General features: G+C 44.2%; 1 protein-coding gene across 12 annotated transcripts in view; it reads right to left on the minus strand.

The window, feature by feature from the left end:
* Positions 1-275: 275 nt before the first annotated feature.
* Positions 276-26,620, minus strand: part of numb (NUMB endocytic adaptor protein) — a 69,240-nt gene continuing 42,895 nt past the window's right edge. For 6 of the 12 annotated variants that reach the window (XM_054741880.2, XM_054741881.2, XM_054741876.2 and 3 more), the window contains 10 exons: positions 19,885-20,021; positions 14,751-14,825; positions 9,498-9,530; positions 8,815-8,889; positions 8,034-8,174; positions 7,688-7,892; positions 6,459-6,755; positions 3,978-4,121; positions 3,698-3,823; positions 276-2,036 (listed from right to left, as the gene is read on the minus strand). In XM_054741880.2, coding sequence (XP_054597855.2) covers positions 1,279-2,036; positions 3,698-3,823; positions 3,978-4,121; positions 6,459-6,755; positions 7,688-7,892; positions 8,034-8,174; positions 8,815-8,889; positions 9,498-9,530; positions 14,751-14,825; positions 19,885-20,010 — 1,980 coding nt within the window. In that variant the 5' untranslated portion in view covers positions 20,011-20,021 and the 3' untranslated portion in view covers positions 276-1,278. Of the gene's footprint in view, positions 2,037-3,697; positions 3,824-3,977; positions 4,122-6,458; positions 6,756-7,687; positions 7,893-8,033; positions 8,175-8,814; positions 8,890-9,497; positions 9,531-10,689; positions 11,155-14,750; positions 14,826-19,884; positions 20,022-26,620 lie in introns of those variants that run through there. The other 6 variants (XM_054741882.2, XM_015969326.3, XM_015969329.3 and 3 more) reach the window with 6 other exon arrangements.

A 26,620-nucleotide genomic window follows, 5' to 3' on the forward strand; every position in this document is an offset into this window, starting at 1 on the left:
CACAGGTTTGATTAAGTAAAATAAAAACATAACAGAGAGAAACCAAACAGGTGTGACACGTTTTCTCTCCCTGCAGTTCTCTGCTGCCGGCTGGAGCCACGGCCCGCTAACAGAAGTCCGGTCAGCATGCAGCTTCTCAGCTACTGCAGCACCACAACGGACTAAGCCATGCTGGCCAAGATCACCCGTGAGCTCAAATGATCTAGTTTAGTGCTTTTGCAAAATAAAAATGAAACTAATCAGGTACTTAAAAATAACCCAAGAGGTCTTGAAACAGTATCGGTTCATCCAGATGTGTTAAATAATATAAAAACAAGATTATAAAAAAAAAAGAAAAAAAATAGTAAAACGTTAAGTTCTGATTTGTACTAAACTACTAAAAACGCAGCACAGACAAAAGAGGCAATCATGTAGGCACCACCACCACTGCCAGGTCTGCACTGATTGTTGCTGCAATGAAACCCAATTTCACTGTGAGGAAGTTCACATCCAATCACAGGATGGAACACACGCTGTTCTCAAAACTAAAATTAAAAATACACACAATAGTAATGCAGCTGTCCCTTCACAAAATCTCTTTACATCACATTAAAAATTAGCACTGCTGAGTGGTGTGTACAGTATAGATTCTTTTTATGTATATATATATATATATATTTATATATTCATGTATAATATATACGATCGTTTCTTGTTTACATAAACATAAACTCGTTTCATCTAAGCTAGCCTTTGCCTTTGGCAAGATTACTTACAACTCTTCTGTCAATTCCAAAGCTATTTAAAATATACTTAATGCATAAAAATAAAGATTTGGCATCATCTCACTCTGTTCTCACGACTGAGACATCCTAAATGAGAATGTCTCATCTGGAAGTCCAGTCGTCTCAGTGCTGAGGGGTTCCTTAGCCAGGTGAGGAAGGTCACGACCCACCATCAGAGGTGGGAGGGGGGGTTCCAGGGTGCCTGGCCAGGTGAAGGCTGGCTGGGGATCAGCCTGGATTCTCCACAGGGTGATGATGACCTCCACGGTACGAACAAAACAACATGAGCAGTGCAAACGAAACGCCCGAGGAGCTGCACTCCCGCTGACAGCAATCAGCTTTCCTCTCTTTTTGTGTTTCCCACGGAAGAGTTACTCTCCCGGATGGTTCACCGGCTGTTCACCTGTCCTCCCACCTGAGGTTGTCCATCTAAACCAGAAGGGAGCAGGATGACTCTCCCATGTATCTTTTAGTCTTTACCAACCTGTCGTCTAGTCTTTCCTGATTCCAGTCCTCAGAGCTGGATCTCAAAGGTCTTCTGCAGCTCGGTTGAGAAGGGGTTTGTGGGGGAGGGTGTGGTGCGCTGTTGTGAACGGCTCTCCAGAGCTGCCCACTGGGCCTCAAAAGCATCTTCCTGCTTCGGTGGTGCAGACTGGGCAGACGGGGAGGGGGGTGGGATCTGAGATGGGGCGGCCCAGTTGTCGGCGCCGTTAAAGGTAGCGCTGCCATTGTGAGGATGGAAGGGGACGGGGTTCATCTTTGTGGACTGTGGAGGCTTCATGAAGGAACCAACATTACCAGTGAACTGTGCATCGTGCTGTGGTGCCGTGGAAGCTGTGATGGGGAACGACTGGGGGGGCGTGGCCGACCCGAACACGTTGGCCACCATCTGCGAAGGAGTGATACCAAACACGGGCACACTGGGCTGAGGAAATGGCAGCCCGTTGGTCATCGGGTAGGAAGATGGCGCCTGAACCGGCAATGCAGGCTGGCGAGGGGGCAACAAGGGTATAGCGGGGGGGACAGGAGGCAGGAAGGCAACAGGGGGACCAGAAGGAACCACAGCTACAGGGATCTGTACCGGGGAAGTGAAGGGCTGGGAAAGGGGAGCGGGTCCTGCAATGATGGAGTTGGGATGTGGAACTCGGACAGACTTGGAGACTTCGTCTAACCAGCGGTCTGCTTCTGATGGCGTGCGTTTGTGCGAGGTCATGGCTGCAGAAGATGGAGGGGGCACGACTATGACAGGTGCAGCTGATGGCCAGTCGGTACCTGTTGGGAGAAGGAACAAACATGAGTCCCGAGTGTCCTGTTAGATGTTAGTATTGATCAGAAGGAAGTGTTTGTCACATGAGGCAGACGGAATAACGATGACACAACAATGACATATGGGAACGGGGGGGGGGTTAAGGGCTACGCACATTTTGCAACTTTTTCTGCCATTTTTCTTTTGGCGATGCTGTGGTCACAATTGTTTACAGCTGCTATCTTCCTATTGAGCCTTGCCAAATGAAATGATCTACCCGTATTACCAAAGTGCTAAGGCAGAGATTAAAAGAGGAAACCGTTCTGCAGCTTGGTGGTGAGGGGAGCAGCCGAACAGCCCTCTCCCCAGCAACCTCCACCAGATCTACCAGTGAGATCCACAGGTGCTGACCATGATCCCTCCAATGTGTCTTGGTACCCGGGGCCCTTCTGCCAGCAGGACATGCCTGAAACACCTCCCCTGGGAGACATCCTGACCTGACGCCAGAACCACCTCAGGTGGCTCCTATGAACACTGAAGAGCAGCGGCTGTCCTCTGAGACTGTCCCAAATGTCTGAGCTCCTCACCCCATCTAAGGATGAGCCCAGCCACCCCACAGAGACACTCAAACTCCTCCACTTTAGGCCGGACTTCTCCGATCTGGAGTTGGCAATCCACCTTTTTGTGCTCAAGAACCATGAGCATGGAATTGGAGGTGCTGACCTTCATCCAAGCAGCTCAGTTGGCCAAGTCCAAATCTCACCAAGCACAGGTGTTTATAGAGATTAGGTGGCTTTTAACAGAAAGCTACGATTGCAGTTAGGCAAACTCCCTCACCCCCGCCATCATCCTAGCCAGGGTAAAGGCTTGGTTCACGGTCCCACGTCAACACAAAAGCCACATTGCTCCTCCTCAATCCAAGGTTGAGCCATCAACCAGACCTCCCCAGGACCTTGGCGTAGACCTGTACAGGTGATCCTCCAATAGATGTAAGGCACACTCTAGCCTCCTTTCATACAAATGGGGACCACAACTCCCATCTGCCACTCCACAGGCACCGACCTTAGTGTCTCCTAAACGTTGCAGGTGTGTGTTAATAAGACAGTCTTACAACCTCGAGACACCCCGACGGATTTCATTTCCCTGCACAGACGCAGCTACCTCAGCAACCTGCACTCGAGAGTGGTCGATCCATACATTTGTCCAGCAGCTCTGGTTCCTCATTGGAAAACATGGGTGGGATTAAGAAGCTCCTCAGATTATACCCTAAACCTTATTACTGTGAACAAGGAACCATTTTCAGGTTGTTAGCAATTTTTTTCTGTCAGATAAAAAAAATACACCAAAGTAAATCATACCACCACACAGTATTTCCTACGGAGCTGCCTGTTTCAAATGTGTTTTTGTAAAGCTGCAGGAAGAGTTTCACAGGAACAGACGATTAATGGGTTAGCAAGAGCTTCAGTGCTGCAGGTGGGAACTAACTCACTTTACACCTCCTATTTGTCACAGCTCAGAGCTAAAGCTGAACTCTCCAGTAGTTCGCTTTGCATGTTCTAGTTTTAAAAACGCTTCAGACACAATGGTCTTCTCTGGATGTCTGCTGCTGTCTGATGTTAGGTTCTCACCTGTCTGTGGTGTGACAGCCAGGGCTGAAATGAGAACAGGCTCTGAAACGTTTGCTTACCTGGCTGCGCTGAGGGCGGGGCCCCTCCTGGGCTCTTGGCCCAGGGGTTAGTGTCTCGAGCGGGGAAAGCAGGAGGCAGGACTGGAGGGTTAGCAGCAACAGAGAAGGAAGGCAATGTGCCGTTCACTAAAGCAAAGAACAGACAGACACTAGTTCGAGTCTGCTGGCTAGTTAGACGCTGCCATGCAGGTTAAACTTAAACGGCATCTTTAAAACCTGAGGGTGAGGCGAGTCGCTCATGCAACACACTGAGTGGAGCTCTAAAAACCAAGGACTTTACCTGAAGCCACCGGAGACTGTGGCGATGACGCCGGTTTGGGCATTGGAGCTGAGGTAAAAGGGTCCTCTGGGAGTCCGCTGAATGCTGAGGTGATCTGAGTACACAGTGAGCTAATGCTGTCACCTTCTCCTTCTACCTCTGGGACTGCAGGAGGAAAGAGAAGAAAAGGTGAGTAAATAATTGCTTTGAGTATAATGTGCACTTCCTCTCCATTTGTAAGCTAAATGTATGTGTTGTTTTAATAAGGGGCAGAACAAGGGCAAAACATACTGGAGGCGCATGAAGCTCGTATATAAAAAAAAAAATCTAAAAACAAACAAACAAAAAAAAAACCTCCCACACTTTGAGGGGTCCAGCAGCATTGTTCAATTTCTCTTGAAATAGAAAACCAACACTCCGGAAAAAATCTCATTTTTATTCCCAGGCTTCTTGTTGGAACCTCCAGGCTCCCGTAGCAGCTTTTCTCTACTCTAATAGCAGCAGCGTAGTCTGTAAAATACAAATACTACAAACTAGCATGTCTTTCAGGAGACCAAAGGTTAACAGTTACATTAATTGGAAAGAGATCAAATTTTTACAAAGTGAGCTTTGTACAATAACTTTATATATTTACATTACTATTAAAGGTGTGGAATGCTGTAAAACATTTTATACTGATTATTTCTGATTATAATCAGTCACTGAGATTTTCATGCAGGCTGAACATGAAAAAAGTCTCCTACACCTATCAGCTGCAGTAGCTTCTGATAGAAAATAGACAGTAAAGCTCTAGGATTAGAAAATACTGACAGATCTACGTCACACTAGGGCTGCTCGATTATGGCAAAAATAATAATCCCAATTATGGTGACTGAAATTGAGATCTCGATTATTTAGGACGATTTTTCAATTAATATTGATTTTATTTGTTTTTATTCAGTCATAAAACTGCTCAGGGCACAATCAGGACAAAAATAAATAAGAAACAAGATGATCACTAAAATAACTCCTGATTCCCAGTATAAAAAGACCAATATGCTTATAGCTCATAGTTTATGACCCAAGGGCTATAGACCTTGGTTTAACTCATTTAAGTCTAACCAGTACAGACCCAAATACCAATATCTTGCAAATACTGACAGCAAGAATTATACAGTGGCATTTATAACAAATAAATGCAAATAAATTGATGTTCACAAAATGTTGCCTAACATTTATTGAGTCATGTCAAGGTGCTGTAGGAGAGTGCACTAGCACCGTGTCCTCAGAGAGATTAGTTATTATTTATCAGAGTGAGGAAGTTATTTCTACCTTATTTATAAACTATGTATTTACAAGTCGTCCATTAGTAAATGTAATAATTGTCCCAACCACAGCTGCACCCCCCACCCCCCAACCCAGTCTCATCAATCGGGGCAAGCTGCACGTGTGTTTAGCGCGCCGCACGTGCACATTTAGCCGTTTTTAGTGGCTCAGGAGTCCGCAGGAGCGGTGTGTGTGTCACTCACTCTGGTTACTCCAACAGGGAGCCGGCTCCGAGAGCCGTTTCTTTAGCGACCAACACATCACTACATCATTCCCTTTCCTAATGTTGTGAAGAACGGTCCGGAGCGCAGGCGGAGTGTTTAGCTAACCTGCAGCAGGAAATGTCGACGACAGTTATCCAGAAAGTAGCTAAGGGTTACCAGAGATGTTTCTGAGGTGTTCGCCAGGTACTTTTAAGATTTAAAAAGTCAAGAAGGGGGTCTGAAAAGCTGTTGGAAATAGCGTCAAAGTCGCCAAGTTGGCAACACTGTGGGAGGAGCGCTTCATTTGCAACTTGGGGCAGCGCAAGTGGGAGAAGCAAATAATCGGCTCGTTTTGTTTTTATAATCATTCAAAACTCAGATCGTAATTGTGTTTAGATTAATTGAGCTGCCCTACGTCACACTGTCACTTAACATTCATGGACTCACCCATATGAACTCACAACGGGGAAGGCTGTTGTTGGTTTAGAGTCCAGGAAACAGCAGAGAACGTCTAGGCTAGTAGAAGCTAACTGTGAGCATTAGCAACTCCACCACAGAGCAGAACTCCTTCAGGCTTGTGTTATTGGTGAAGATAAAACATTAACTTTGCAGAGGAAACAGAGCCAGTGGTAGAGTCGTGTTGCAGTTAGCCAGTCAGAGGAGATATGGCCACATATCAGGAAATAAGACTCCAAATCCTGTCGCGTGAAGCTACTTTCTCCTCCAGCTGAATAATCCGTGTGTGCTTCATTCCTACTAGAGACCACTGCAAATGTGTTGATCTAATGAGTGCTTCACACCTTTAAAATAGGATGAGTCATCAACTGACTGGTTTGTTCAGTTCAGGTCTGAATCGTTCCCAGGACAAAAAACAACCAGCATGGCGTCTGAGTGCTAATGCTGCCAGACTGCTCACATGTCGTAAGGCCAAAGCTCAAACTAAACCAGTGAGAAGTTATTTCTTCCCACAGTCATGACTTTAGTCTTTACTAACCTGTATTTTTCATGGGGAAATCAGACTTGCGCTGCATGGTGGAGGGCAGCTCGTTCATCCGCAGTGACAGCTGTCTTTTAAAAGGCGACGTTTTCTGGCTGAGGGCAGGGAAGCCTCTGAAGGAGCCCTGCCGGGCGAGAGCCTCGACCGGTGCGTGTCTACGGGGTATCACCTGAGGTCCGAGAGCGGTCACTGAGAGAGGCGGGGAGGACGAGGGAGATGGGCAGCTTCCTGGCTGGTGACCAGTGGCGTTTGTCACACTGTTGACCAGGTTTGCGGCCATCATGTCTGTTTCTGCTGTAAAGACAGAAGAGCGAGAATGAGCCTAAGAAATGGATGGATGTCTCTTTAAAAGCTTTGAGTCCATTTTTGTACAAAATCAGCAAAATGAGATGTTTGAAGGGAGCGATTATCTAAATGAAACACACCAGGAGTGACCAGTATAGAAATGTCATCCGGCCCTTTTCTCCCAATTCAAAACTAATTTATTAAAACGTTGTAGTAACACATGGGTAGGGTTTCTCAGTGTCTCTGTTCTAGCTGTAGGCAGGAAGGGTCTTCTTAGTTGCAGCAGATATGAAGAAGCCTCAGACTGAAGACACCCAGTTGCTGAATTACTGTCTTGAGGAGAGGACGATCAGGGTTGTCCATCGTGTTCTGAAGCATCCTCCTTTGTCCATCCACCTCTAGGGGCTCCTGATTTGTTCCCAGAACCGAATGTTTTAATCAGCTTGTTCAGCTTTTTGTAACCACAGGTTCTGACGCAGCTGTCCCAGTATATGACAGCAGAACAGATGACACTCTCCACAACAGACCTTTAGAAGATCTGGAACATCTGGCAGCACACACTGAAGGATCCAGTCTTCTCTGTCCTGTTGTCTGGGGGCAGGAGAGGAAGATGCTGAACTGAATCTAATAAAGAACATGTTCTGTTTGTTGGCTTTGTTCAGACTTCCATCAGTGCGACTTTCCTTCTGCTTGAAGCCAGTAATGTTCTTCATCTTGACCACAGATGTTTCCTGTATCCTGCTTTGGTAAACTTCAATAACTCTCTTGTTCTTGTTCAGCAGTTCCTTCAGGTCAGAGGTGATCCAGGGTTTGTTGTTGGGGAAGACCCTCACGGTTCTAGTGTGGATGATGATGTCCAGGCAGAAGTTTATACAATCAGCCACACACTGATGTCACTTAATCAGTCCAGAAGTTCAAACGTCGGCTTTTTTAATACTGACCCTTTTTAGCATCCTGCAACTGTCTCATGACTTCTTCTCGTTCAGCAGCCTCTGTTGCCGTAGTAATGCGAAATGAGCCCTCCCGAGTGAAAGTGGTTCGGTTTGCATCAAAGGTTGCTGTGACACCACATTCCTTCTCCCGTTTCTGTTTCCGCTCCAGACACGCGGCGAATGCACAACCCACAGCGTGGCTGAGCCTCTCGCCCTGAAACGACACAAGCCTTTCAGACGGCAGTATCGCGACCACAATGTTGCAGATTCAAACAAGGGAACGTTTTCCCGTGTGAGAGCTCATTGAATAAACATAGAATCTAAAGAAAGTCCAACATCCAAGGTGAGTTCTTACCGAGTCTTTAATGGCCATGAAGCAGTGGCAGATCCAGCGCCGCGTGGTGCCGTCCCTGCAGATGTAAGAGAAGGCTCTCTCAAAGTTCCTGTCCGGGGCGCAGAACGACACCTTTTCTATCGTCTGATCCAAAATAAGGTCCTGCAAAGAGGAGTTCCCCTCATTTATGCATCACATTACAAACTCAAGAGGCTTGAGTGTGAGCCGTATAACCGACTCATCTGCAAAGATGGATCTCATGGCGTCACTGTTCAAGATGAAACTCACGATTGCGACCTTCTGAAAGTAAAAGCTTACGTAGTCCCAGTGCAGAGGGGACCTGTATCAAAATTCTTATGATAAAATTGATTTCTAAAAGTTATTTCATCTGAAGTTTTGCTCTTTAGAAAACGAGTAGATTTCTTACACACCTCAGTAAGCTGATATTACAGTTACACTCCATCAGATACATTACCTTACAGATCTTCTATTTGTCTAAACATTAAACTAATGAGCCAGAAAATTAAAGTCAGTAATATCTAAATGTGTACTTGAGACCCTCTCAGCTAACGCCCACCAAACTGAAACATTATCAGGGTTTTCCAGCAGGTGTCAGTGTTCGTCCATGAACAGCTCTGCAGGTGAACTGTGTGTGGCTTGCTATCAGGACTAGTGGAGGTCATTAGACCTGAACTAGAGCAGCTTTTCAATCATTAACATCTGGAGCTGAAGAACTAATGATTTTAGTTTGTGTTTCTGAATATTTATCAGCTTGTTAAAGACGAGTGACGAGATGTTTTACCTTCGTTTTATCATCGACAACGCGAAGCCCGTCTGCCGACACCCACAACACAGCTCGCACGGCCTTCTTCCCAGCCTGCAAACGCACACACAGCAGCAGCTTAAACACAACCTCTTATTTTCCTCTACCCTACTTCATTACTTCCCAGTTCCATCGTACCTATTCATAAAAAGCTCGTCACACACACGCACGCACGCACGCACGCACACACACACACACCTGTAAATGAGAGAGAGTGACTAAAACGAGCTGTTTTCTGAGAGCTGTCACACAAAAGGAGACACATTCTGACAAAGTGAAGAAGGTTGGTGTGAGAATTGGTGCTCTGACGCAAACAGGAAGTGATGATCCCATTGGTTAGAACAAAACAAAACCCAACAATCAAAAGGAAATATTCATTCACACAATGTTCCATTCTTGGTTCATGGCAGCAGGGCTGAAGGGAGAGAAGGCACGCCCGAAAATCCAGACCCAAACACACACTGTGCCCCACCCTGGCTTGCCCCCCCCCCCCCCCCCAGACACATGCACTAGGGTGTCGGTCTCACTTCAGACACATTTCCCCTGTCTGTGTCCATGTGCTTCCTCCAGCAGCCACATGTGATCAAAGTGTGAGGTGTGAGAAGGAAACAATAATTAAAATGCTAAGAGAAACACTAAGACACACAGAACCAAAAACTTACTTTAGTAAAGAATCCTTTGAAGAATTTCCTGTCCTGAAAGTGGATGTGGTAAAAGGGGGGTGGGTGAGAGAGATGGAGGAGATGAGGGGACAAGGGGTATGAGAATGTTACCTAGGAATGGACTGGAGCCCGTTCTGATGGGAAAGGGTTTGGTGAAGCTGGGTTATGAGTGAGCAGTTAGCTTTGTGATTTCTTGAGGTTCCGATGAGTGAGATTTTGGTCATGGTAAACATGTTAGTAGAACCATAAATGAAGAAAATAAACCCTTCCCAGCAGAACCCCCTCCAACTGTAGAACTTTGGTTCTGTTGGATCTGAATGATCAAAGATGGAATTTCCCCAGATTAAGAGTGGACACTGAGCAGCCTGGACAGAGGAGACGTGAAAACACACCTCTGGTTTCTAGAGCAGGATATGATCCTTCCACGGCTGGCTCAATAGACAGAAACAAACGATCGCAGAGGATCAATCTTGTGAGCGTTCACAGATCACCTGGAGTCTGGGGTCATGTTTGGGCAGCTGCAACTTCTTTAAACCAAAAGCAGAAGCAGAACGAACCCAGCACCCCCCCACAGCCACAGTGGAGATGGCACCCAGCGCACCGAGTTATGCATGATTTAGTATGTTAGCCAGAACTGCAGATTCATTCAGGGTGAGCTAAACACTTGTGTGTGTGTGTGTGTGTGTGTGTGTGTGTGTGTGTGTGTGTGTGTGTGTGTGTGTGTGTGTAAACCACAGAGACATGCAGTAATGGAAAGGCGTGCACAGTGTTAGTAAGCTACAGTTAGGGGACGTAGCTCGACAGCGAGATAACTGAATGGGGGGGGGGGTATTTGGAAGCATTTCTCTGCTATTAAACCTGCTTAAAAAAAGACAAAAAGTGTAACACCAACAAAAGATTAAACATTATTCAAGTATTAAATGTGTGAATGGGATGAGACACGTGTTCAACTGAAGATGGAATGAAGACGACGTTTAGATGAGGGAGAAGGACAAGGACCTAAATGAACCTGCGTTTGTTTCTGAGCACTTGAACAGACAAACATCCGCATCGCTGCGAGTGAGAGGCAGCTTCGTTTTACAACACCACAGGATTTGTAACTAGAACACTTTGTGTAACTTCTCTGTACAGTTTGTGAAACTATCCACGGCTGACCAAATCACCCGTAAACTCCAGACAGAACACCGATTACCTTCAGCAGGCTCTGATGTATGAGGCAAACGCCCTTCATCATCTCCAGGTGTGGTGGTCCACCTGACTCACCCAGGAAACAACACATGTCACAATACCACTGAGACCCATACTCGCGCCCACCAACAAGAGGAAGTCACATCATGATGACAGCACAAAACAGCAGCTTGGAGGTTGATGGTGCCGCAGTGCAGCCTCCTTCTCCACCCGCCTCCATCCTCCCTTCTGAGTCATGGGTCGCAGAGCAGCGAGAAAACTCTCATTACTGTCCCAAAGGCTGCTGGGAGTACAGATGCAATTGGCTCGACGCTACAGCTGTCCTCTCGCGCACGCACGCACGCACGCACGCACGCACGCACGCACGCACGCACGCACGCACGCACGCACGCACGCACGCACGCACGCACGCACGCACACACACACACACACACACACACACACACACACACACACACACACACACACACACACACACACACACACACACACACACACACACACACACACACACACACACACACACACACACACACACACACACACACACACACACACACACACACACACACACACACACACACACACACACACACTCTTTCCAGTGCAGCAGCTACAGACTTCTCTCTCTGACTATTCCAGAGGACCCTCATCATCTCAGCTACGGTCTGACTGATGCAGCAGCCACCCTGGTTGCTAACCTGCTCTAATCTCACTAGAAGAAAACAATCATCAGTCCATTCCAGACATCTGGAGCCTGCAAGCTCACGACCAGATCCCAGCACAATTTAGTTATTAGCTCCTGAAAATAGAGTTTACTCACTGTGCTATGAGAACAGTTATGTTCTCCAGTGGTGGGGCCTGCATTTGTTGCCTGGCAACAGTCATCTTATTAAAGAATCGGGGAAGATGAAGTCCATCATAGCCTTGCTAATTGTGTATTAGCTTAAAGGATTTTTCTGGTTAGCTCTGACAATCTGACTTGAACAATGATCTCTGGCATCGGGAGTCTGCTGCCAGTTACAGAGATCATAACGGACTCGAGGGTAAGATTCAAATAATCTGTCACACACACACACACAAACCTTTTCTAAGTCTAAAGCTCTTTTATTGTGACTTTCTTTTGTTTTCAGGAAGAATTCAGGACAAGATACCAACCCACTAGCTAATTCTGGTTCCAGCCCGTAGCCTTCTGACCACTAAAACAACCCGATGAAGGGTCATGACTAAAGTGACTCACCGGTAATAACAGCTGGTTATTTCGTACAGCTCTGACCCATGGATATAGATTTTGGGTGATATCTCAAAGAAATAAAATTACAGAAAACATTAAAAAAACAGATAAATGTCAAAATTTTGATTCTGGAGGTAAAAACTACCACGTGATTTTTGAGTTTCAGATCAGCCAAACACCTATTTACACCATTGACAGCTTCTGATTCCCGGCTGGTTTTTCTGAGCATCTCTAGTAACCAGAACACTCATAATTCTAATTATTATATAAAGTGAGAAGGAGGACATCCTTCCATTGTTATGCCTTTGGGAAGATGACAGAAATGCAGAACGACACGTCCTCCTTCCATCAAAATGTAACTAAGTGCATCTTTAACTGTGATTAGTTTCTGGCAGAGAGGAGCGCAGAACACAGGCGAGGTGTCGGTTCAAATCCTGATGGTGGAGGTTTGCTGCTGCTGTGCCTGAGTGAGGCGAATGCACCGGCTGATCCACATGTGCGTCTGCATGTAAATGTAGACCCGTTGAGAGTTTAAAAGAAGAACACACAGAGCTCCTAATCCCAAACAAACAGAGACAGGAGACACAGAAATCCCAGATGTTAGAGGACGGATGTTTTCATTTGTGTTATGTCTGACAGAAGGAAGTTTAATAAAAAAATAACACATCAAACATAAAATTCCAGCCATGCTTTTTTAAAAACGTGATCATCACCACAGGCAGATAGAATCCCTTTACAGAACGTTCCCAAGTGAAGCCCAAAGCCATTCAACTGTGACTCCATGTTTGTTGTTTGGAGGAGATTTTTAGCACAAACTTATCTGACTTTTGTCAAAATAAACAGTGACAATACACTCATTGTTCTCATTACATGCATAATATTAATTATTTTGTTGTTCTAAAAATTTTTTAGTTTAATTTTTGTTTCAGAAAAGCAAAAGCTCTTTTTATGGGTTATTATTTTTAGTCTTTACTTTAAAAACAGACAGAGAAAGCAGAGCGATGGCGTAAAGGTTACAAAAACTACTTTTAACCGACTAAAATTATGAGAATTTGTTGTTGGGTCTCGAAAACTTGAAGTCATTTAACTTACCAACTCAAATAATAATCAAGTCTCTTTGTGTTAGCTTCAATGCCACTCTAGTCCTGTTAAAAAGGGGCGTGGCATTAAAGTTCAACTATGTCCAGGAAGGGGCTCTAACACGGGATTGGCTGCTGCTCTCATCTTTATTTCTGCAACAGAAGATGGAGCCACTCTGACACATTTTGGAGGTTTTCTGTTGAGCAAAATAACAAGAAACCAGAGCAGCAGAGGTTTCCAGAGCGGTGAAAAAGTGAAGGAAAGAAGAAGGCCAAAGGTCCCAGAGATGGATGATGTCATCCATCTGAATGTGGTCACCTGTAGAACAACAGCAGGCGGCAGAATGGCGTCTCCTTTTGAGTTGGCTTCATTTTGTCGACCTGTAACTCTATAAGGCCCAGCAGCTGCAGGCTGTATGTGTGTGTGTGTGTGTGTGTGTGTGTGTGTGTGTGTGTGTGTGTGTGCGCGCGCTCCATGTGAGCTCATGAGGTGCAAGTGTGTACAAGGTAACGTGTGTTTTTATGAGTCTTGTATCTGTGTTCAACCTTTGTACTTTTGTACACTTTGTGAGTTGGTGTACACTTGCCTCAGGCTTTACTTCTTCCTCTGTGGGTTCGTGTGTGTGTTCAACATAATCATTGTTGGGTTCAGTGTGTGTGTGTGTTCAATGCCAAGTGTTTACAAGTGTGTAAAACAGTAAGATGTGAGCTTGTTGTGTGGCACGTATGGGTTTCAGATAGAAATGTGTTTCATGTGGTTTCATGTCAATTATTCTTCTCTGGCCCTACTGACAGCGTAGAGGCTGAAGTGTGAAGACGTTAAAGAAGACACGTGTGTGTGTGTGTGTGTGTGTGTGTGCGCGCGCTAACCTAAACTCCATCCACCACCCTGCTTGCATCAATCAAGTTGCATGCCTACACACACACACACACGCGCGCGCACACACACACACACGCGCGCTCGCTCGCTCTGCACAAAAACGCTGAAATGAATGTTTGGTTCAGATTTGCTCTATCTGCTTGTTGGGCTCATTGTGCCGCGAGGGTTGCAGGTTTCACTGTTTTAATCACAAACATCAGTCTCAGTTAAGGTGATAATCGTAGAAGAACCAGAGAGTTTGAGGCGATTTAAACTCATTCTTGCATTGTGCCACCAGACTAAAGGGCCTGCTATAAACACAGGAGTTAGTGTGAGGGACCCAAACGGAAACCAAAACCCGACAGCAGACATGAGGCTCGTTACCTGCACCGGTACAGAAACCAATTAGGTCTGTGCTGAAACACGACTACAAATCTCCCGTGTGAAGCGTAGTGACTCAGAGAGACGGAGCTAATCAGCTAACCTGCCAACTCAGGCACTGACATCACAGAATCAGCTTCTTCTCCAGGCAGGGGTTTATGACCTGGGAGGGGCTTTCAGCTCACAACTGATGACATGGAAAAGAAATTGCTCTCTAGCTTTCCTTCATCCCGCCTCCTACTCCCCAAACTGGAATTTGCTCCTTTTTATGCAACTCTGGTGGAACGAATACACGGGAGCAGGAAGTACACGCCGGCAGCTCTGCTCTGGCTGAGACAGAGCGTGTGGTGAGTGATGACCCTCGCTGACATCTAACAAATGATAGAACCTCCAGAAGGAGAAACTAACTCTAAACGGGAATAAACGATGAAACTAGAGTTCACGCAAGGGTCGGAAACAAACAGATGAGTTTAATCAGGACAAAGATTTGGGTGGGAGGAAAAAAAACCTACCGTCTTCAGCCGCTTCACAGCGTCTTCGCAGATGTGCATGCCTCTGGATTCCTCCACTTCCACATGTCCGAGGTACTGCAGGACAGATGTAAACAAAAGAGGAAATAAAATAACGTGACAAACCATATGCTGATTACACCTGAGATCACATAAATACAGCAATAACTACCCTGATATGTGTTGGTGACTTTAAACCAAATTAACTACCATCTAAACTTATTTATCCAAGCTTTCATCAGTGGATTTGCTGCAGAGTAGAAAAATATTCTCTAAGGAAAGTATTTTTATACACAAAAAGATGCACTGTATTACATGCATGCAACATGCTTGTTGTGCCAAACAGTGGCTCATTGCAAAGCTAAGCCAGGTGTTGTTGTTATTGGGCAAATACTTTCAAAAGGCTGTGGTGATTGTGCAATCCTCGTTACTCAAGCTCTACTTTACTATGCCATGACTCACGGAAACAGATCACCCCCTCGCTTCCCACAACGTGTCATAACAGAAGCAGGTTAATTCAAACCAATTAGAATAATTATAATCACACATCGGGTGAGTTTCAGACATCAAGTGTCTGCAGAAACCAAACCAATCTGCCCACAGTAGCACATCCACACATGCTGTGACCATTAATGCAGTGTATGTCAACACTGCTACTCACAGATCTGGGTTAACGTGCAAGAAAACACAGATCAGATGTCACTTCTAGTCTGAACACACCCCTCACCCCTCCAAGACCCAAAAACAGCACCAGCAGCACTCCATTCACATCCCTGACCTCCTCAGAAGCTATTGTGCATGCTGGGTCCAAGAGGAAGTCCTACCCTTTCCTTTCCTTTCCTTTCCTTTCACTCACACTCACACTCACACTCACACTCACACACACACACACACACACACACACACACACACACACACACACACACACACACACACACACACACACACACACACACACACACCAGAGTGAGTGCTGCTGACCCACGTCTGTCACCCCACCCTCTGGTCCTGCTATTTTAAGACTGTGATGTAATAACTGAGTCACACTGTGAAGTCTACTAGAATACACATGTGAATGTGCTCATACGTGATACACACACAAACACTGATGCGAGGAGGCAGATGTGGGTAGGTTAAGATGCTGAAAGCTGCAGCTAAATGGAGAAGAGTGAAAGCTGATGCGAGTAAACGCAGGGGAGGCCTGGAGAGTCACAACAGACGCTACAGCTCATCCTTCTCTGATGGCAAAACAATCTGTTGGAAACAACAACAACAAACACTCATCAGCAAACGTAGAGATGTCATTAACGCCACTCTCACTGGGGGACTGTTGGAGACGCAAAACCTCCATTTAGAACTGCGATGATTTGGTACGATCCACACTTCTGACACATGATTGATACACTCTCTGGCCACTTTATTAGGTCCACTCAATTAGTACCGGGCTGACACTCTTTGTCTCACCAGAACCTCCTTATTTCTTCATGTCCCACCCAAAAGGCTGTCTGAAACCTTCCTCAGAGAGGTTCTGGTCCGTACTGACATGACAGCAACACTGGACTGGATCTGGTGACTGTCGAGGCTGGTGGTCATGTTCTAGAAACCAGTTAGAGATGATCTGAGCTTTGTGACGCTCTGCATGACCCTGCTGGAGGTAGCCATCAGAATATGGGTCCATAAAGGGAAGGACATGGTCAGCAACTATTCTCCGGTAGGCTGTGGTGTTTAAGCCAGGCTCAATTGGTGCTGAGGGGTCCAGAGTGGGATCAGATAATTCAACCAGGATGGATCCATGCTTTCATGCTACAGACACCAAACTCTGACCCTACCATCTGAATGTTGCAGCTGACCAGACCCAGACCAGGACATTTTTTTTTCCAGTCTCTTCCAAGTCCAGTTCTGGTGATCCTGTGTGAACTGGAGCCTCCATTTTCTAATCTCAACTGACAGGAGAGACACCAAGTGTGAACTTCTGCTGCTGGAGTGCATCTGAAGCAGCTGCTGTGCTTCACTGATGCTGCAGATCTTACTGGAGCTGATGGTGTCTTTCTATCCTCTAGAACCAGTCTGATCTCAACAAGACACTTTCCTTCACACAGCTGCTGCTTACTCAACATTTCCTCTCTTTCAGACCATTCTCAGTAATTCCCAAAGATGGTTGTGGGTTAAAATCCCAACAGATCAGCAGGTCCTGACCAACTCGTCTGGTACCAACAACAAACATTTACTAAATCATCTTTCTTCTCCATTCTGATGTGGAGTTTTAACCTGAGCCTGGGGGTGTGACATATACTAACAAATACACTGACATGAGTACATATACAGGGAGTGCAGAATTATTAGGCAAGTTGTATTTTTGAGGAATAATTGTATTATTGAACAACAACCATGTTCTCAACGAACCCAAAAACTCATTAATATCAAAGCTGAACGTTTTTGGAAGTAGTTTTTAGTTTGTTTGTAGTTTTAGCTATTTTAGGGGGATATCTGTGTGTGTGCAGGTGACTATTACTGTGCATAATTATTAGGCAACTTAACAAAAAACAAATATATACCCATTTCAATTATTTAGTTTTACCAGTGAAACCAATATAACATCTCCACATTCCCAAATATACATTTCTGACATTCAAAAACAAATCAGCGACCAATATAGCCACCTTTCTTTGCAAGGACACTCAAAAGCCTGCCATCCATGGATTCTGTCAGTGTTTTGATCTGTTCACCTTCAACATTGCGTGCAGCAGCAACCACAGCCTCCCAGACATTGTTCAGAGAGGTGTACTGTTTTCCCTCTTTGTAAATCCCACATTTGATGATGGACCACAGGTTCTCAATGGGGTTCAGATCAGGTGAACAAGGAGGCCATGTCATTAGTTTTTCTTCTTTTATACCCTTACTTGCCAGCCAAGTACTTGGACGCGTGTGATGGAGCATTGTCCTGCATGAAAATCATGGTTTTCTTGAAGGATGCAGACTTCTTCCTGTACCACTGCTTGAAGAAAGTGTCTTCCAGAAACTGGCAGTAGGACTGGGAGCTGAGCTCGACTCCATCTTCAACCCGAAAAGGCCCCACAAGCTCATCTTTGCTGATACCAGCCCAAACCAGTACTCCACCTCCACCTTGCTGGCGTCTGAGTGGGACTGGAGCTCTCTGCCCTTTACCAATCCAGCCACGGGCCCATCCATCTGGCCCATCAAGACTCACTCTCATTTCATCAGTCCAGAAAACCTTAGAAAAATCAGTCTTCAGATATTTCTTGGCCCAGTCTTGACGTTTCAGCTTGTGTGTCTTGTTCAGTGGTGGTCGTCTTTCAGCCTTTCTTACCTTGGCCATGTCTCGGAGTATGGCACACCTTGTGCTTTTGGGCACTCCAGTGATGTTGCAGCTCTGAAATATGGCCAAACTGGAGACAAGTGGTATCTTGGCAGCTGCACGCTTGACTTATCTCAGTTCATGGGCAGTTATTTTGCACCTTGGTTTTTCCACACGCTTCTTGCGACCCTGTTGACTATTTTGAATGAAACGCTTGATTGTTCGATGATCACGCTTCAGAAGCTTTGCAGTTTTAAGACTGCTGCATCCCTCTGCAAGATATCTCACTATTTTTGACTTTTCTGACCCTGTCAAGTCCTTCTTTTGACCCATTTTGCCAAAGGAAAGGAAGTTGCCTAATTATTATGCACACCTGATATAGGGTGTTGATGTCATTAGACCACACCCCTTCTCATTACAGAGATGCACATCACCTAATAAACTTAATTGGTAGTCGGCTTTCGAGCCTATACAGCTTGGAGTAAGACAACATGCATGAACAGGATGATGTGGACAAAATACTCATTGGCTTAATAATTCTGCACTCCCTGTATATATATATATATATATATATATATGTATATACATATACATATATATATATATATATGTATATACATATATATATATATATATATATATATATATATATGTATATACATATATATACATATATATATATGTATACATATATATATATATACATATACATATACATATACATACATATACATACATACATATAAAAAATATATATATACATATATACATACATATATATACATACATATACATATATACACACACATATATATACACGCACACACACACACACACATATATATATATATATATATATATATATATAAATATATGTGCACACTGAGGATAAAGACATTAATCAAAGCTTAATTTTGTAAAACACAATTTAAGACAGTTGTTTACACACGGTCACGTTTTAAAACATAACTCCAACCCCATGACGTAGGCACGTACAGAAAGTGCCAGTGAAGTGAGCCAAAGTTGCAAGCAGGTGGCAGGCAGACTTATCAACAAAACAATGGAGGACGATATTTTGGATAAAATTTGTTCGGGAGTTTACATTCTTAAAAGAAAGGAGGGACAAACTGCTAAATCGCTGGTTTGGGAAAGATTCAGCAAGGTAATAAGCACAGACAACAGCAGCAGCATTGGCTGGACAAAACAAGAACATAACAGGTAATGCGTTTGTTTGCTTTCAAAATGTTTGATAAAAGTTGTAAAATGTTTTATTATTTTGTTTGCCCAAGCATGGGCTCTAGGTGCTGTTTTTGTTTTGGTTATTGCACTATTAGTAGGGAAACAAACAAAAAACCCTTGTTTCATTTAATTTTAAACTTTCTTTATCTGCCTATTTTTATTTTTTATTTTAATTTTTTATTTTAGCCTTTAAAAATGTAAATGTTACTACCATTTTCCAGTGCCAGTTTGGGGGCTATTTAACGCACCTTTGTCTGAATAAAAGCACATTCAATCAATAACGTGTTTTTAATGAGGCGGGTCGGGGCGGCGCGGGTTGTAAAAATAGACCTAGTGAAGCGGGGCGGTTTGGTGCGGATCAGACGTTATCAAATCTGCGGTACCCGCGGGTTCAAAAGAACCCTAACCCTCACTAGTGCTTACAGCCTGAATGCTTCTGATTAGTCACAGCAGTGTCCTTGGAGAGACAGACACCAGGACGGTGTCCCTCTCTGGTCAGCCCTGCAATCAGCATGTGTGTGAAAGCCGGCATCTTTCAAACTGGGTTTTTGTTTGTAAATGAGTGAGCGTGTGTAGAGTCACCTTGACTGCAAAGCTGCATTTTCCACTGCGCACCGCCTCCTCGTCCGTCTGCCACTGGTGCGGCCGACTCGATTCCGGCACATAGACGTCTTTCTTTCGCCGAAAGCTCTGCCTTAGCTTATTCATCGCTGAGCTCCCTGTGAGGACAGAAAGAGGCAGTTTAGACTGGACTGTCAGCAGTTAAATAAGGAAGGCAGATCTCTCTTTTACCCATCGAGCCTGGAGCTGTGTGATTATTGAACAACCTTTTTAACATGCAGGAAGCATTTTAATAAAACATACTGGACAAAATGATTATTACATCAAAAACGAATAGTTTAACCATCAAAGCTATTTTGTTTTGGTTCAATAGTTAGAACAAGTTTACGAAATAAATATTTTCTTACACGCGGCCATTTGCCTGTTTTTTTAAATTCACTATTAAAGCTACAATGCCAAAACTACAAAACACGCCAACTTAAAACAAGGATTTTATCCCTCTCAACAACATAGTATAGCTATAACTATATGGTGGAAATAAAAAATAAATAAACAAATTAATTCACTGGTTCTCTCACATTTGTCCAAAAACCTCAGCCAATAGCACAGCTCAGTCTGAAACCAACTGGACCATCCGGTTGTCGATCTAACTGAACCGCTGCATTGTCCTGGGACCTCCATTCATATACACACTCACACACACATTTAGCAACAGAACACCACTGGTGTGAGAGGTCAGGCTGGCAGCCGTAACAGAGGCTCTCTGCTCAATAATATCAGAGAAGGAGAAACAGTTGGCTGCTACCACTTCAACTTTAGGACAAACTACCAGAGTCCCAAAAAGAAAAACACCACTTGAAGTCACGGACAACAAAAGATGTTTGGATCTAGAAAACTGTGACTGGTGTTTAGTGCCATCTCGTTTACCGTGGCGACGCAGGTTCCCTTGTGAGGGGGCATGGCCAAGAGATGATAGCCAACAGAAGGGTTGAGAGTTCTGTGATTGTATTTAAAAGCCAACTTTTTGCAGATTTGATAACGCAGTTATAAATGAAGTTACAATCATAAATGTGTCATTTTTTTTCTGATGAACAGAGGCCATATGTGATTGCTAATAAACAAAAAGCTGTACTTATGCAGCTAAGCCCTGTTGTTGCTTTGGCTCACCGAGGTGAAAAAAACATCAACTTTTCTGTTCCAATGTTCACCGTTTGCTCCTATAGGAAAACCGTCACTTGATAAATGTACAAGGCCTGCAGCACAGCCATAACGAGATATTATGTTGATGTCAGCTGCAGCCGTGGATTCTGTCTATTTCGGCAACGCTTGACTCATTAAAAGGTTGATTGTTTCTAGGACATTTGACAACAATGCTAAAAATACCTCCAATGATCCAACAATGGAGTGGACACCAGCGGTGATGTCAACACCATGTGTTTAAACCCAATGTGTTACCCCCAAATCCACTTTTTTTTGCTGATAAACTAAATAAATGAGTGTAATCGTGCTGTGGTCACATGTAGTCAATAATTTGGCACGTTAGTGCATCTTTAGTTAAAATTTAAATATTCTGCTTAAAACTATCAGTGTTGCGCCCTCTTCATGTACAAACACTTCACTGCATTTGAATTTAAATCTGCCATCGCTATTGGCTTAGTGGTACGCTATGACGTTAGCTGGTACATTATGATGTGGCAATGTCATGGGTTTGTGTGTGAGTGTGAGTGTGTGTGTGTGTGTGTGTATTTGTTAGCAGCTCCACCCTCTCGGTCTGCCAGGAAACAGCATTTGTTGCATTTTTCAAACAGGAAGTGGAGTAAGACTCTGGTAGGGGGTGACTTGCTCTTTAACTTTGTTTTGAATCCACATCATGGTTCCTTTTTTACTTTTAAACTAACCTATAATGTTAGGTTTCCATTTCAATTATGAAGTAAAAAAGCAGTTTTCATTTAGACCACACTGAAATACGCAGCAAAGGGGCTTTATAACACTACCTATATTAAAATTGCTCTAGTCATTTAGAGGCATCACTACTTTCATTGGTGTGGCAATAAAACTAAACCATAACTTTATTTTCTTTGCAAACCGCAAGAATGATGCTAAACTAAAAAAACAGCAGAGTTGATGAAGCAACGGTAATGCTGTCAAGAGGTCACGTGTGTGTTCTTGGCTTTGAGGAGGGATTAGGGCACGAGAAAAACAGAGACTTAATTAAAAGTTGCTGATTTAAACTAGAACTGAGAGGTGCAGCCCCTGTCACACACATCAACTCAAACTGGAAACAAAAGTCATCTGGCCAAGAAACTGACTTTTAGTACAAGAGACGACCGAACTGACAAAACAGACCCGTTCACATCTGAGCTCATTTCTCCAGACCTGTCGGGACCTCATGCCTTTAATCCAGGACAGCTAACCCCCCCCCCCCCCCCCCCCCACACACACACACACACACACACACACACACACACTCTACTTCGTGTCACCTTTCTCTCTTTTTACTTTACCTGGATCTTCTCAAGTTCTAACCCTAACCCTGTGAAAAAAGTGACAACTAAAATAACTCCCCCCAAACAAGGTCCTCACGTGCTGCAGATGTGCATCTATTCTACAGTGGGTTTTCTAGTGACCTCTGACATTTATATACTTTCATTTTAATGACATAAACAATTTTTAAAAAAATAATGTGATGTTTTTGCAAAATGCAATTTTCTACCAGTCCTACTGTTCAAGAGAGCTAAATATAATAAAATGAAATAACTAATCAGATAATGATTAGGGGTCATCATACAATAATTAACTATTATGATGAAACTAATTCACAAAACAACAAACATAAAAACATCAGAAAATATTCCAAATGACTGTAATCATTCTTAAGTAGGATGACCAGATCCCACCTCACCAAATGTGGGACAGAGACTGCTCACTGTGGGACATGAAGCTTCAATGTAACCAGATAGTTAAAATGTTTTTTTTAATTATCTAGTCTGCCTTTTATCTCTAACATGACTGGTAAATATACATACAATTATTATATAATTGATGTCTCATATATTCTATTTGAATTCAACTGGAACAAGCCAACAGCAAATGCTTTAATGTCGTTTCTCAGCTCCTCTCCAGCTGCCACAGCTCAACTCAGACTGGACCTTCTACTGTGGCTCTGGGTAACTTTAGCTACATGTACTTCAAACAATCAACTGATTTTATGAATATAGACAGGCCCACTATAATATAATGAAAGTTTAAGCAGCTTTTTAAAATTTTGACTGAATATTTGTGCTGACTTTCCACAAGAGAATGATGGTAAAAGTACCAGTAACATCTTTAGATCTATTGATGGTTATTTTCCACTAATAACATCTCATTGAGAACAGATCCATACTGTTTTGCAAGTTTTTCTTCTTGATTTCAAATCTCTTACATAACATGTAGGGAAGATGTGCCTAAAGGGTTTAGCCTGTATGCACCTGAAACAATAACCGCAGCACCTTGTCTGTCAGAATCTTCTTTAGGTTAGGATGGACCTGTCTAATTACTGGCCCCTTCGGTGGCTCATGAAGTATTTTCTGCTGGGTCTGAGTTGCCATCTTAGATGGCATTGTCGGCCCAGGTTTGATAGCTGCTTATGGGGCGTTTTTATATGTCCCATAGTACCTTCGTTGTATTGAGTGAATTGACTGAAAGGGAACGTTAGGTTATGCATAAATCCACTGTTCCCAGAAGGAGAGGAATGACAGTGGTTATATACATACCTAACCTAACGTTTTCTTCTCTGGAATATGATTCAGACGAGGAGAACAAATCTCACCAGAGAGGTGATACCAGTTCAACCATGCACGCTCAAGCCGGTTTGATTCAGACAACCTGCAAGCAAACACTGAGGAGGATGCTGAACGTTTTCAGAACCAAATACGGGACGGTTTATTTACTTTTAATGTTTTTTTTTCTGTACCCACCACATCTAGAGCCCTCAGCTGCATCAGGCTGTGCCAGTATAATTAAATGATAGACAGAAAAACTGTGAGCTGCCAGTTTTACTCATGTGTGTACATGTGGATATACCACTGGGATTGTGAATAATGAAAAAAATGCTTTTTGATAAAAATCTGTGTGTAAACAGTGAATTTCTCTGATTTACATGCAGTCTGACCAGTACCTTTAAAATAACCATAGGCGTCATTTTAACCGGGGACGCCGGGGACATGTCCCCGGCAAAATTTGTGATTGGCAGCTGTGTCCCCCCCCACTTTAAAAAATGCCTGCTGATGAGGATTTTTGTTTTACCAGCTCAGATCTTTTACCAGGGGTCGGCAATCTGTTCCCATCAAAGAGCCATTATTACCCGTTTCCCACAGTAAAGAAAACACCGCAGCAGCTGCGGCGTTGTGGGCGGGGCCTACCCTCAGACAGCAGAGAGCTGCTCACAACCAGGTGACAGCAGCCGGTACCGGTCGCTCGCATGGGCGTCGCACCCGTGGGGGATTCAACACCCACACTTTTCCTTCTGTTTTGCTCACCTCCACACCAGTCTGGTTTCTCTATGTCGCACTCCCTCTGTTTGCCTCATCTCCTTCTTCACCTCCCGCTTCTGACAGCCAATGTCGGGTTTCCAGGAGAGCAGGAGAGGGAGGGATGGAAGAGCTCGACTGAATTCATAATTTTACATCTTGACATTAGCTGTACAAAGTCTGAGTTTGATGAAGTGAAGAACAACAATTTGCAGAGGTTTATAACAGGCGCGGCGCCAGGTTTTCATTTTTGGGTGGGCCACGGTAATTTTGGACGGACCTTAATAAGCAGTGACTTAGTGAAGCAGGCAGGTCGCGCTAGAAAATTTAGTTTAAAAAGACGTCATAAATGTTTTCCCCCATCATTTTAATTTCTAAAATATGAAGTAAAAACTCCCAGTTTAATTTTCATTCATTTGTCATTATTATGTAGTCTACACCCGTGCGTTAAGTGGACCATCTTCCAGTAAAAGAAAAGCATCCCGTCCACCTCTCCAAATGCGTAAAATGTGCATCAGCCGCTAGTTAGGCGCGCCGCGCGCACCGTCAGCTACGTCAGCCCAGACAAGAGCAGAGCAAATTGAGAAAGAATAGAGGATAATTGTGTCTGGATGTGGATGGAGATTACATTTTACAGCAGCCTGATCATCATTTAAATACGTAAACCATCACCTGTCTTCTAGTCCACGCTATCAGCATTATTTTAATTGGTGTGTGTGTGTGTGTGTGTGTGTGTGTGTGTGTGTGTGTGTGTGTGTGTGTGTGTGTGTGTGTGCGTGTGTTTTCCACTTCAAACACTGGTCTAACCAACCAGACCAGCGTGTCCAGTAACATATTAATGTTACAATTAAACAGTTTCACTTCATGTAGGCTAGGAACATTCCACCTGCCGTGGCCCGACCGCTTCTGCTCCACATAAACTTTGTGCGTGATCAAATGTCTCTACAGGTGCTTGCTGAGCTGAAGAGCTATTCTGCCTCAGACTGGATGCGTAATGCGTCTCCATATTAGAGACGGGAACAAGCGCTGTTCAGCCAAAGTTTCATAATTTCATAAAAAGAACATTTGTCCAAGTGACACATCCCTCAGAGAGACCGGGTTTCCAGAACGCTTCAGTGGGAGGAAATCTTATCGCATGCACCGTGGTTCTGCACTGCGCTGCGAACCCCTCAGATCTTCAGCCCACTGTCCACCGTGGGCGCTCCAAGCCGCGCTGAACACAGTGTCCAGTATAAAGCTCTGATGTTCTGATGGGAATCAAGTTACCTCTGCGATGTGCGTAACGATTAAAATGTCAGCTCATCCATGCGCATCAGTGTGCGTCGGGGTAATTCTTTCAAACCAACCAACATCCTTGAGTTTATCCGTCAATATGTGGCAAGGTGGAGAAACGAGGGCCCGGGCGGGATTCGATCCCCAGACTCCCGGGTGAGAGTAATACGCTCTAACCAGTCAGCCAAAGGGACATCCCCTTGGCCAAGTAGCCAGGGCGCATCATCTATCGGGACACTGTGACAGGACACTCACACTGCCACACCTGATTATGAAATTTTGGCTGAATAGTGCTTGTTCCTGTCTCCAATGTGGCGACGCATCCAGGAACCTGTCTGAGGAGAAGCCCAGAATCTGACATCCTCCAGCTCAGGAAGCGCCTATGATTACGCACAAGCGTGACCCGTCAACCCGGTCTCACAGACCGGGTTGGACCTGTTCAGGTTTACGCAGACAATCTTTACATTTAGAATTGGCATAAAGATGTAAAATTAATGCAGTAAAATATAAAGCATTTTATTTAAATATCCATTCATTATTTTACAAACACAGAGAGCCGCATCAGATGGATGGAAGAGCCGCATGCGGCTCCAGAGCCGCGGACTGCCGACCTCTGTGCTAGCCTACTTTATTGTCCCCAGCAATTTTTAAACCCCACTCAAGTGTATGGTTATTGTCCCCAGCAATTCTGAAAACAAACTGACGCCCTTGAAAATAACTGAGGGGTGTTTGCAACAAACCATGTGATCAGTCAGGTTACAAATAATCACTAATGTCTAGTTACCTGAACTTATGAGTCAGACTCACACAGACGTTTTACATGACCAAACACCTATCCATTTTCTGTACCTGCTTTTCCACGCAGTACCTAAACACCTTCTCATTCAATGTGCTTTCTTTATTTTCATGACAAGGACCATTTACAAAGGGGCCAACAAGTGCTAAAAACCTCTGGGAACTCCTTCAAGACTGTT

Source organism: Nothobranchius furzeri, chromosome 18 (assembly GCF_043380555.1).
Source record: "Nothobranchius furzeri strain GRZ-AD chromosome 18, NfurGRZ-RIMD1, whole genome shotgun sequence".
Lineage (NCBI taxonomy): Eukaryota > Metazoa > Chordata > Actinopteri > Cyprinodontiformes > Nothobranchiidae > Nothobranchius > Nothobranchius furzeri.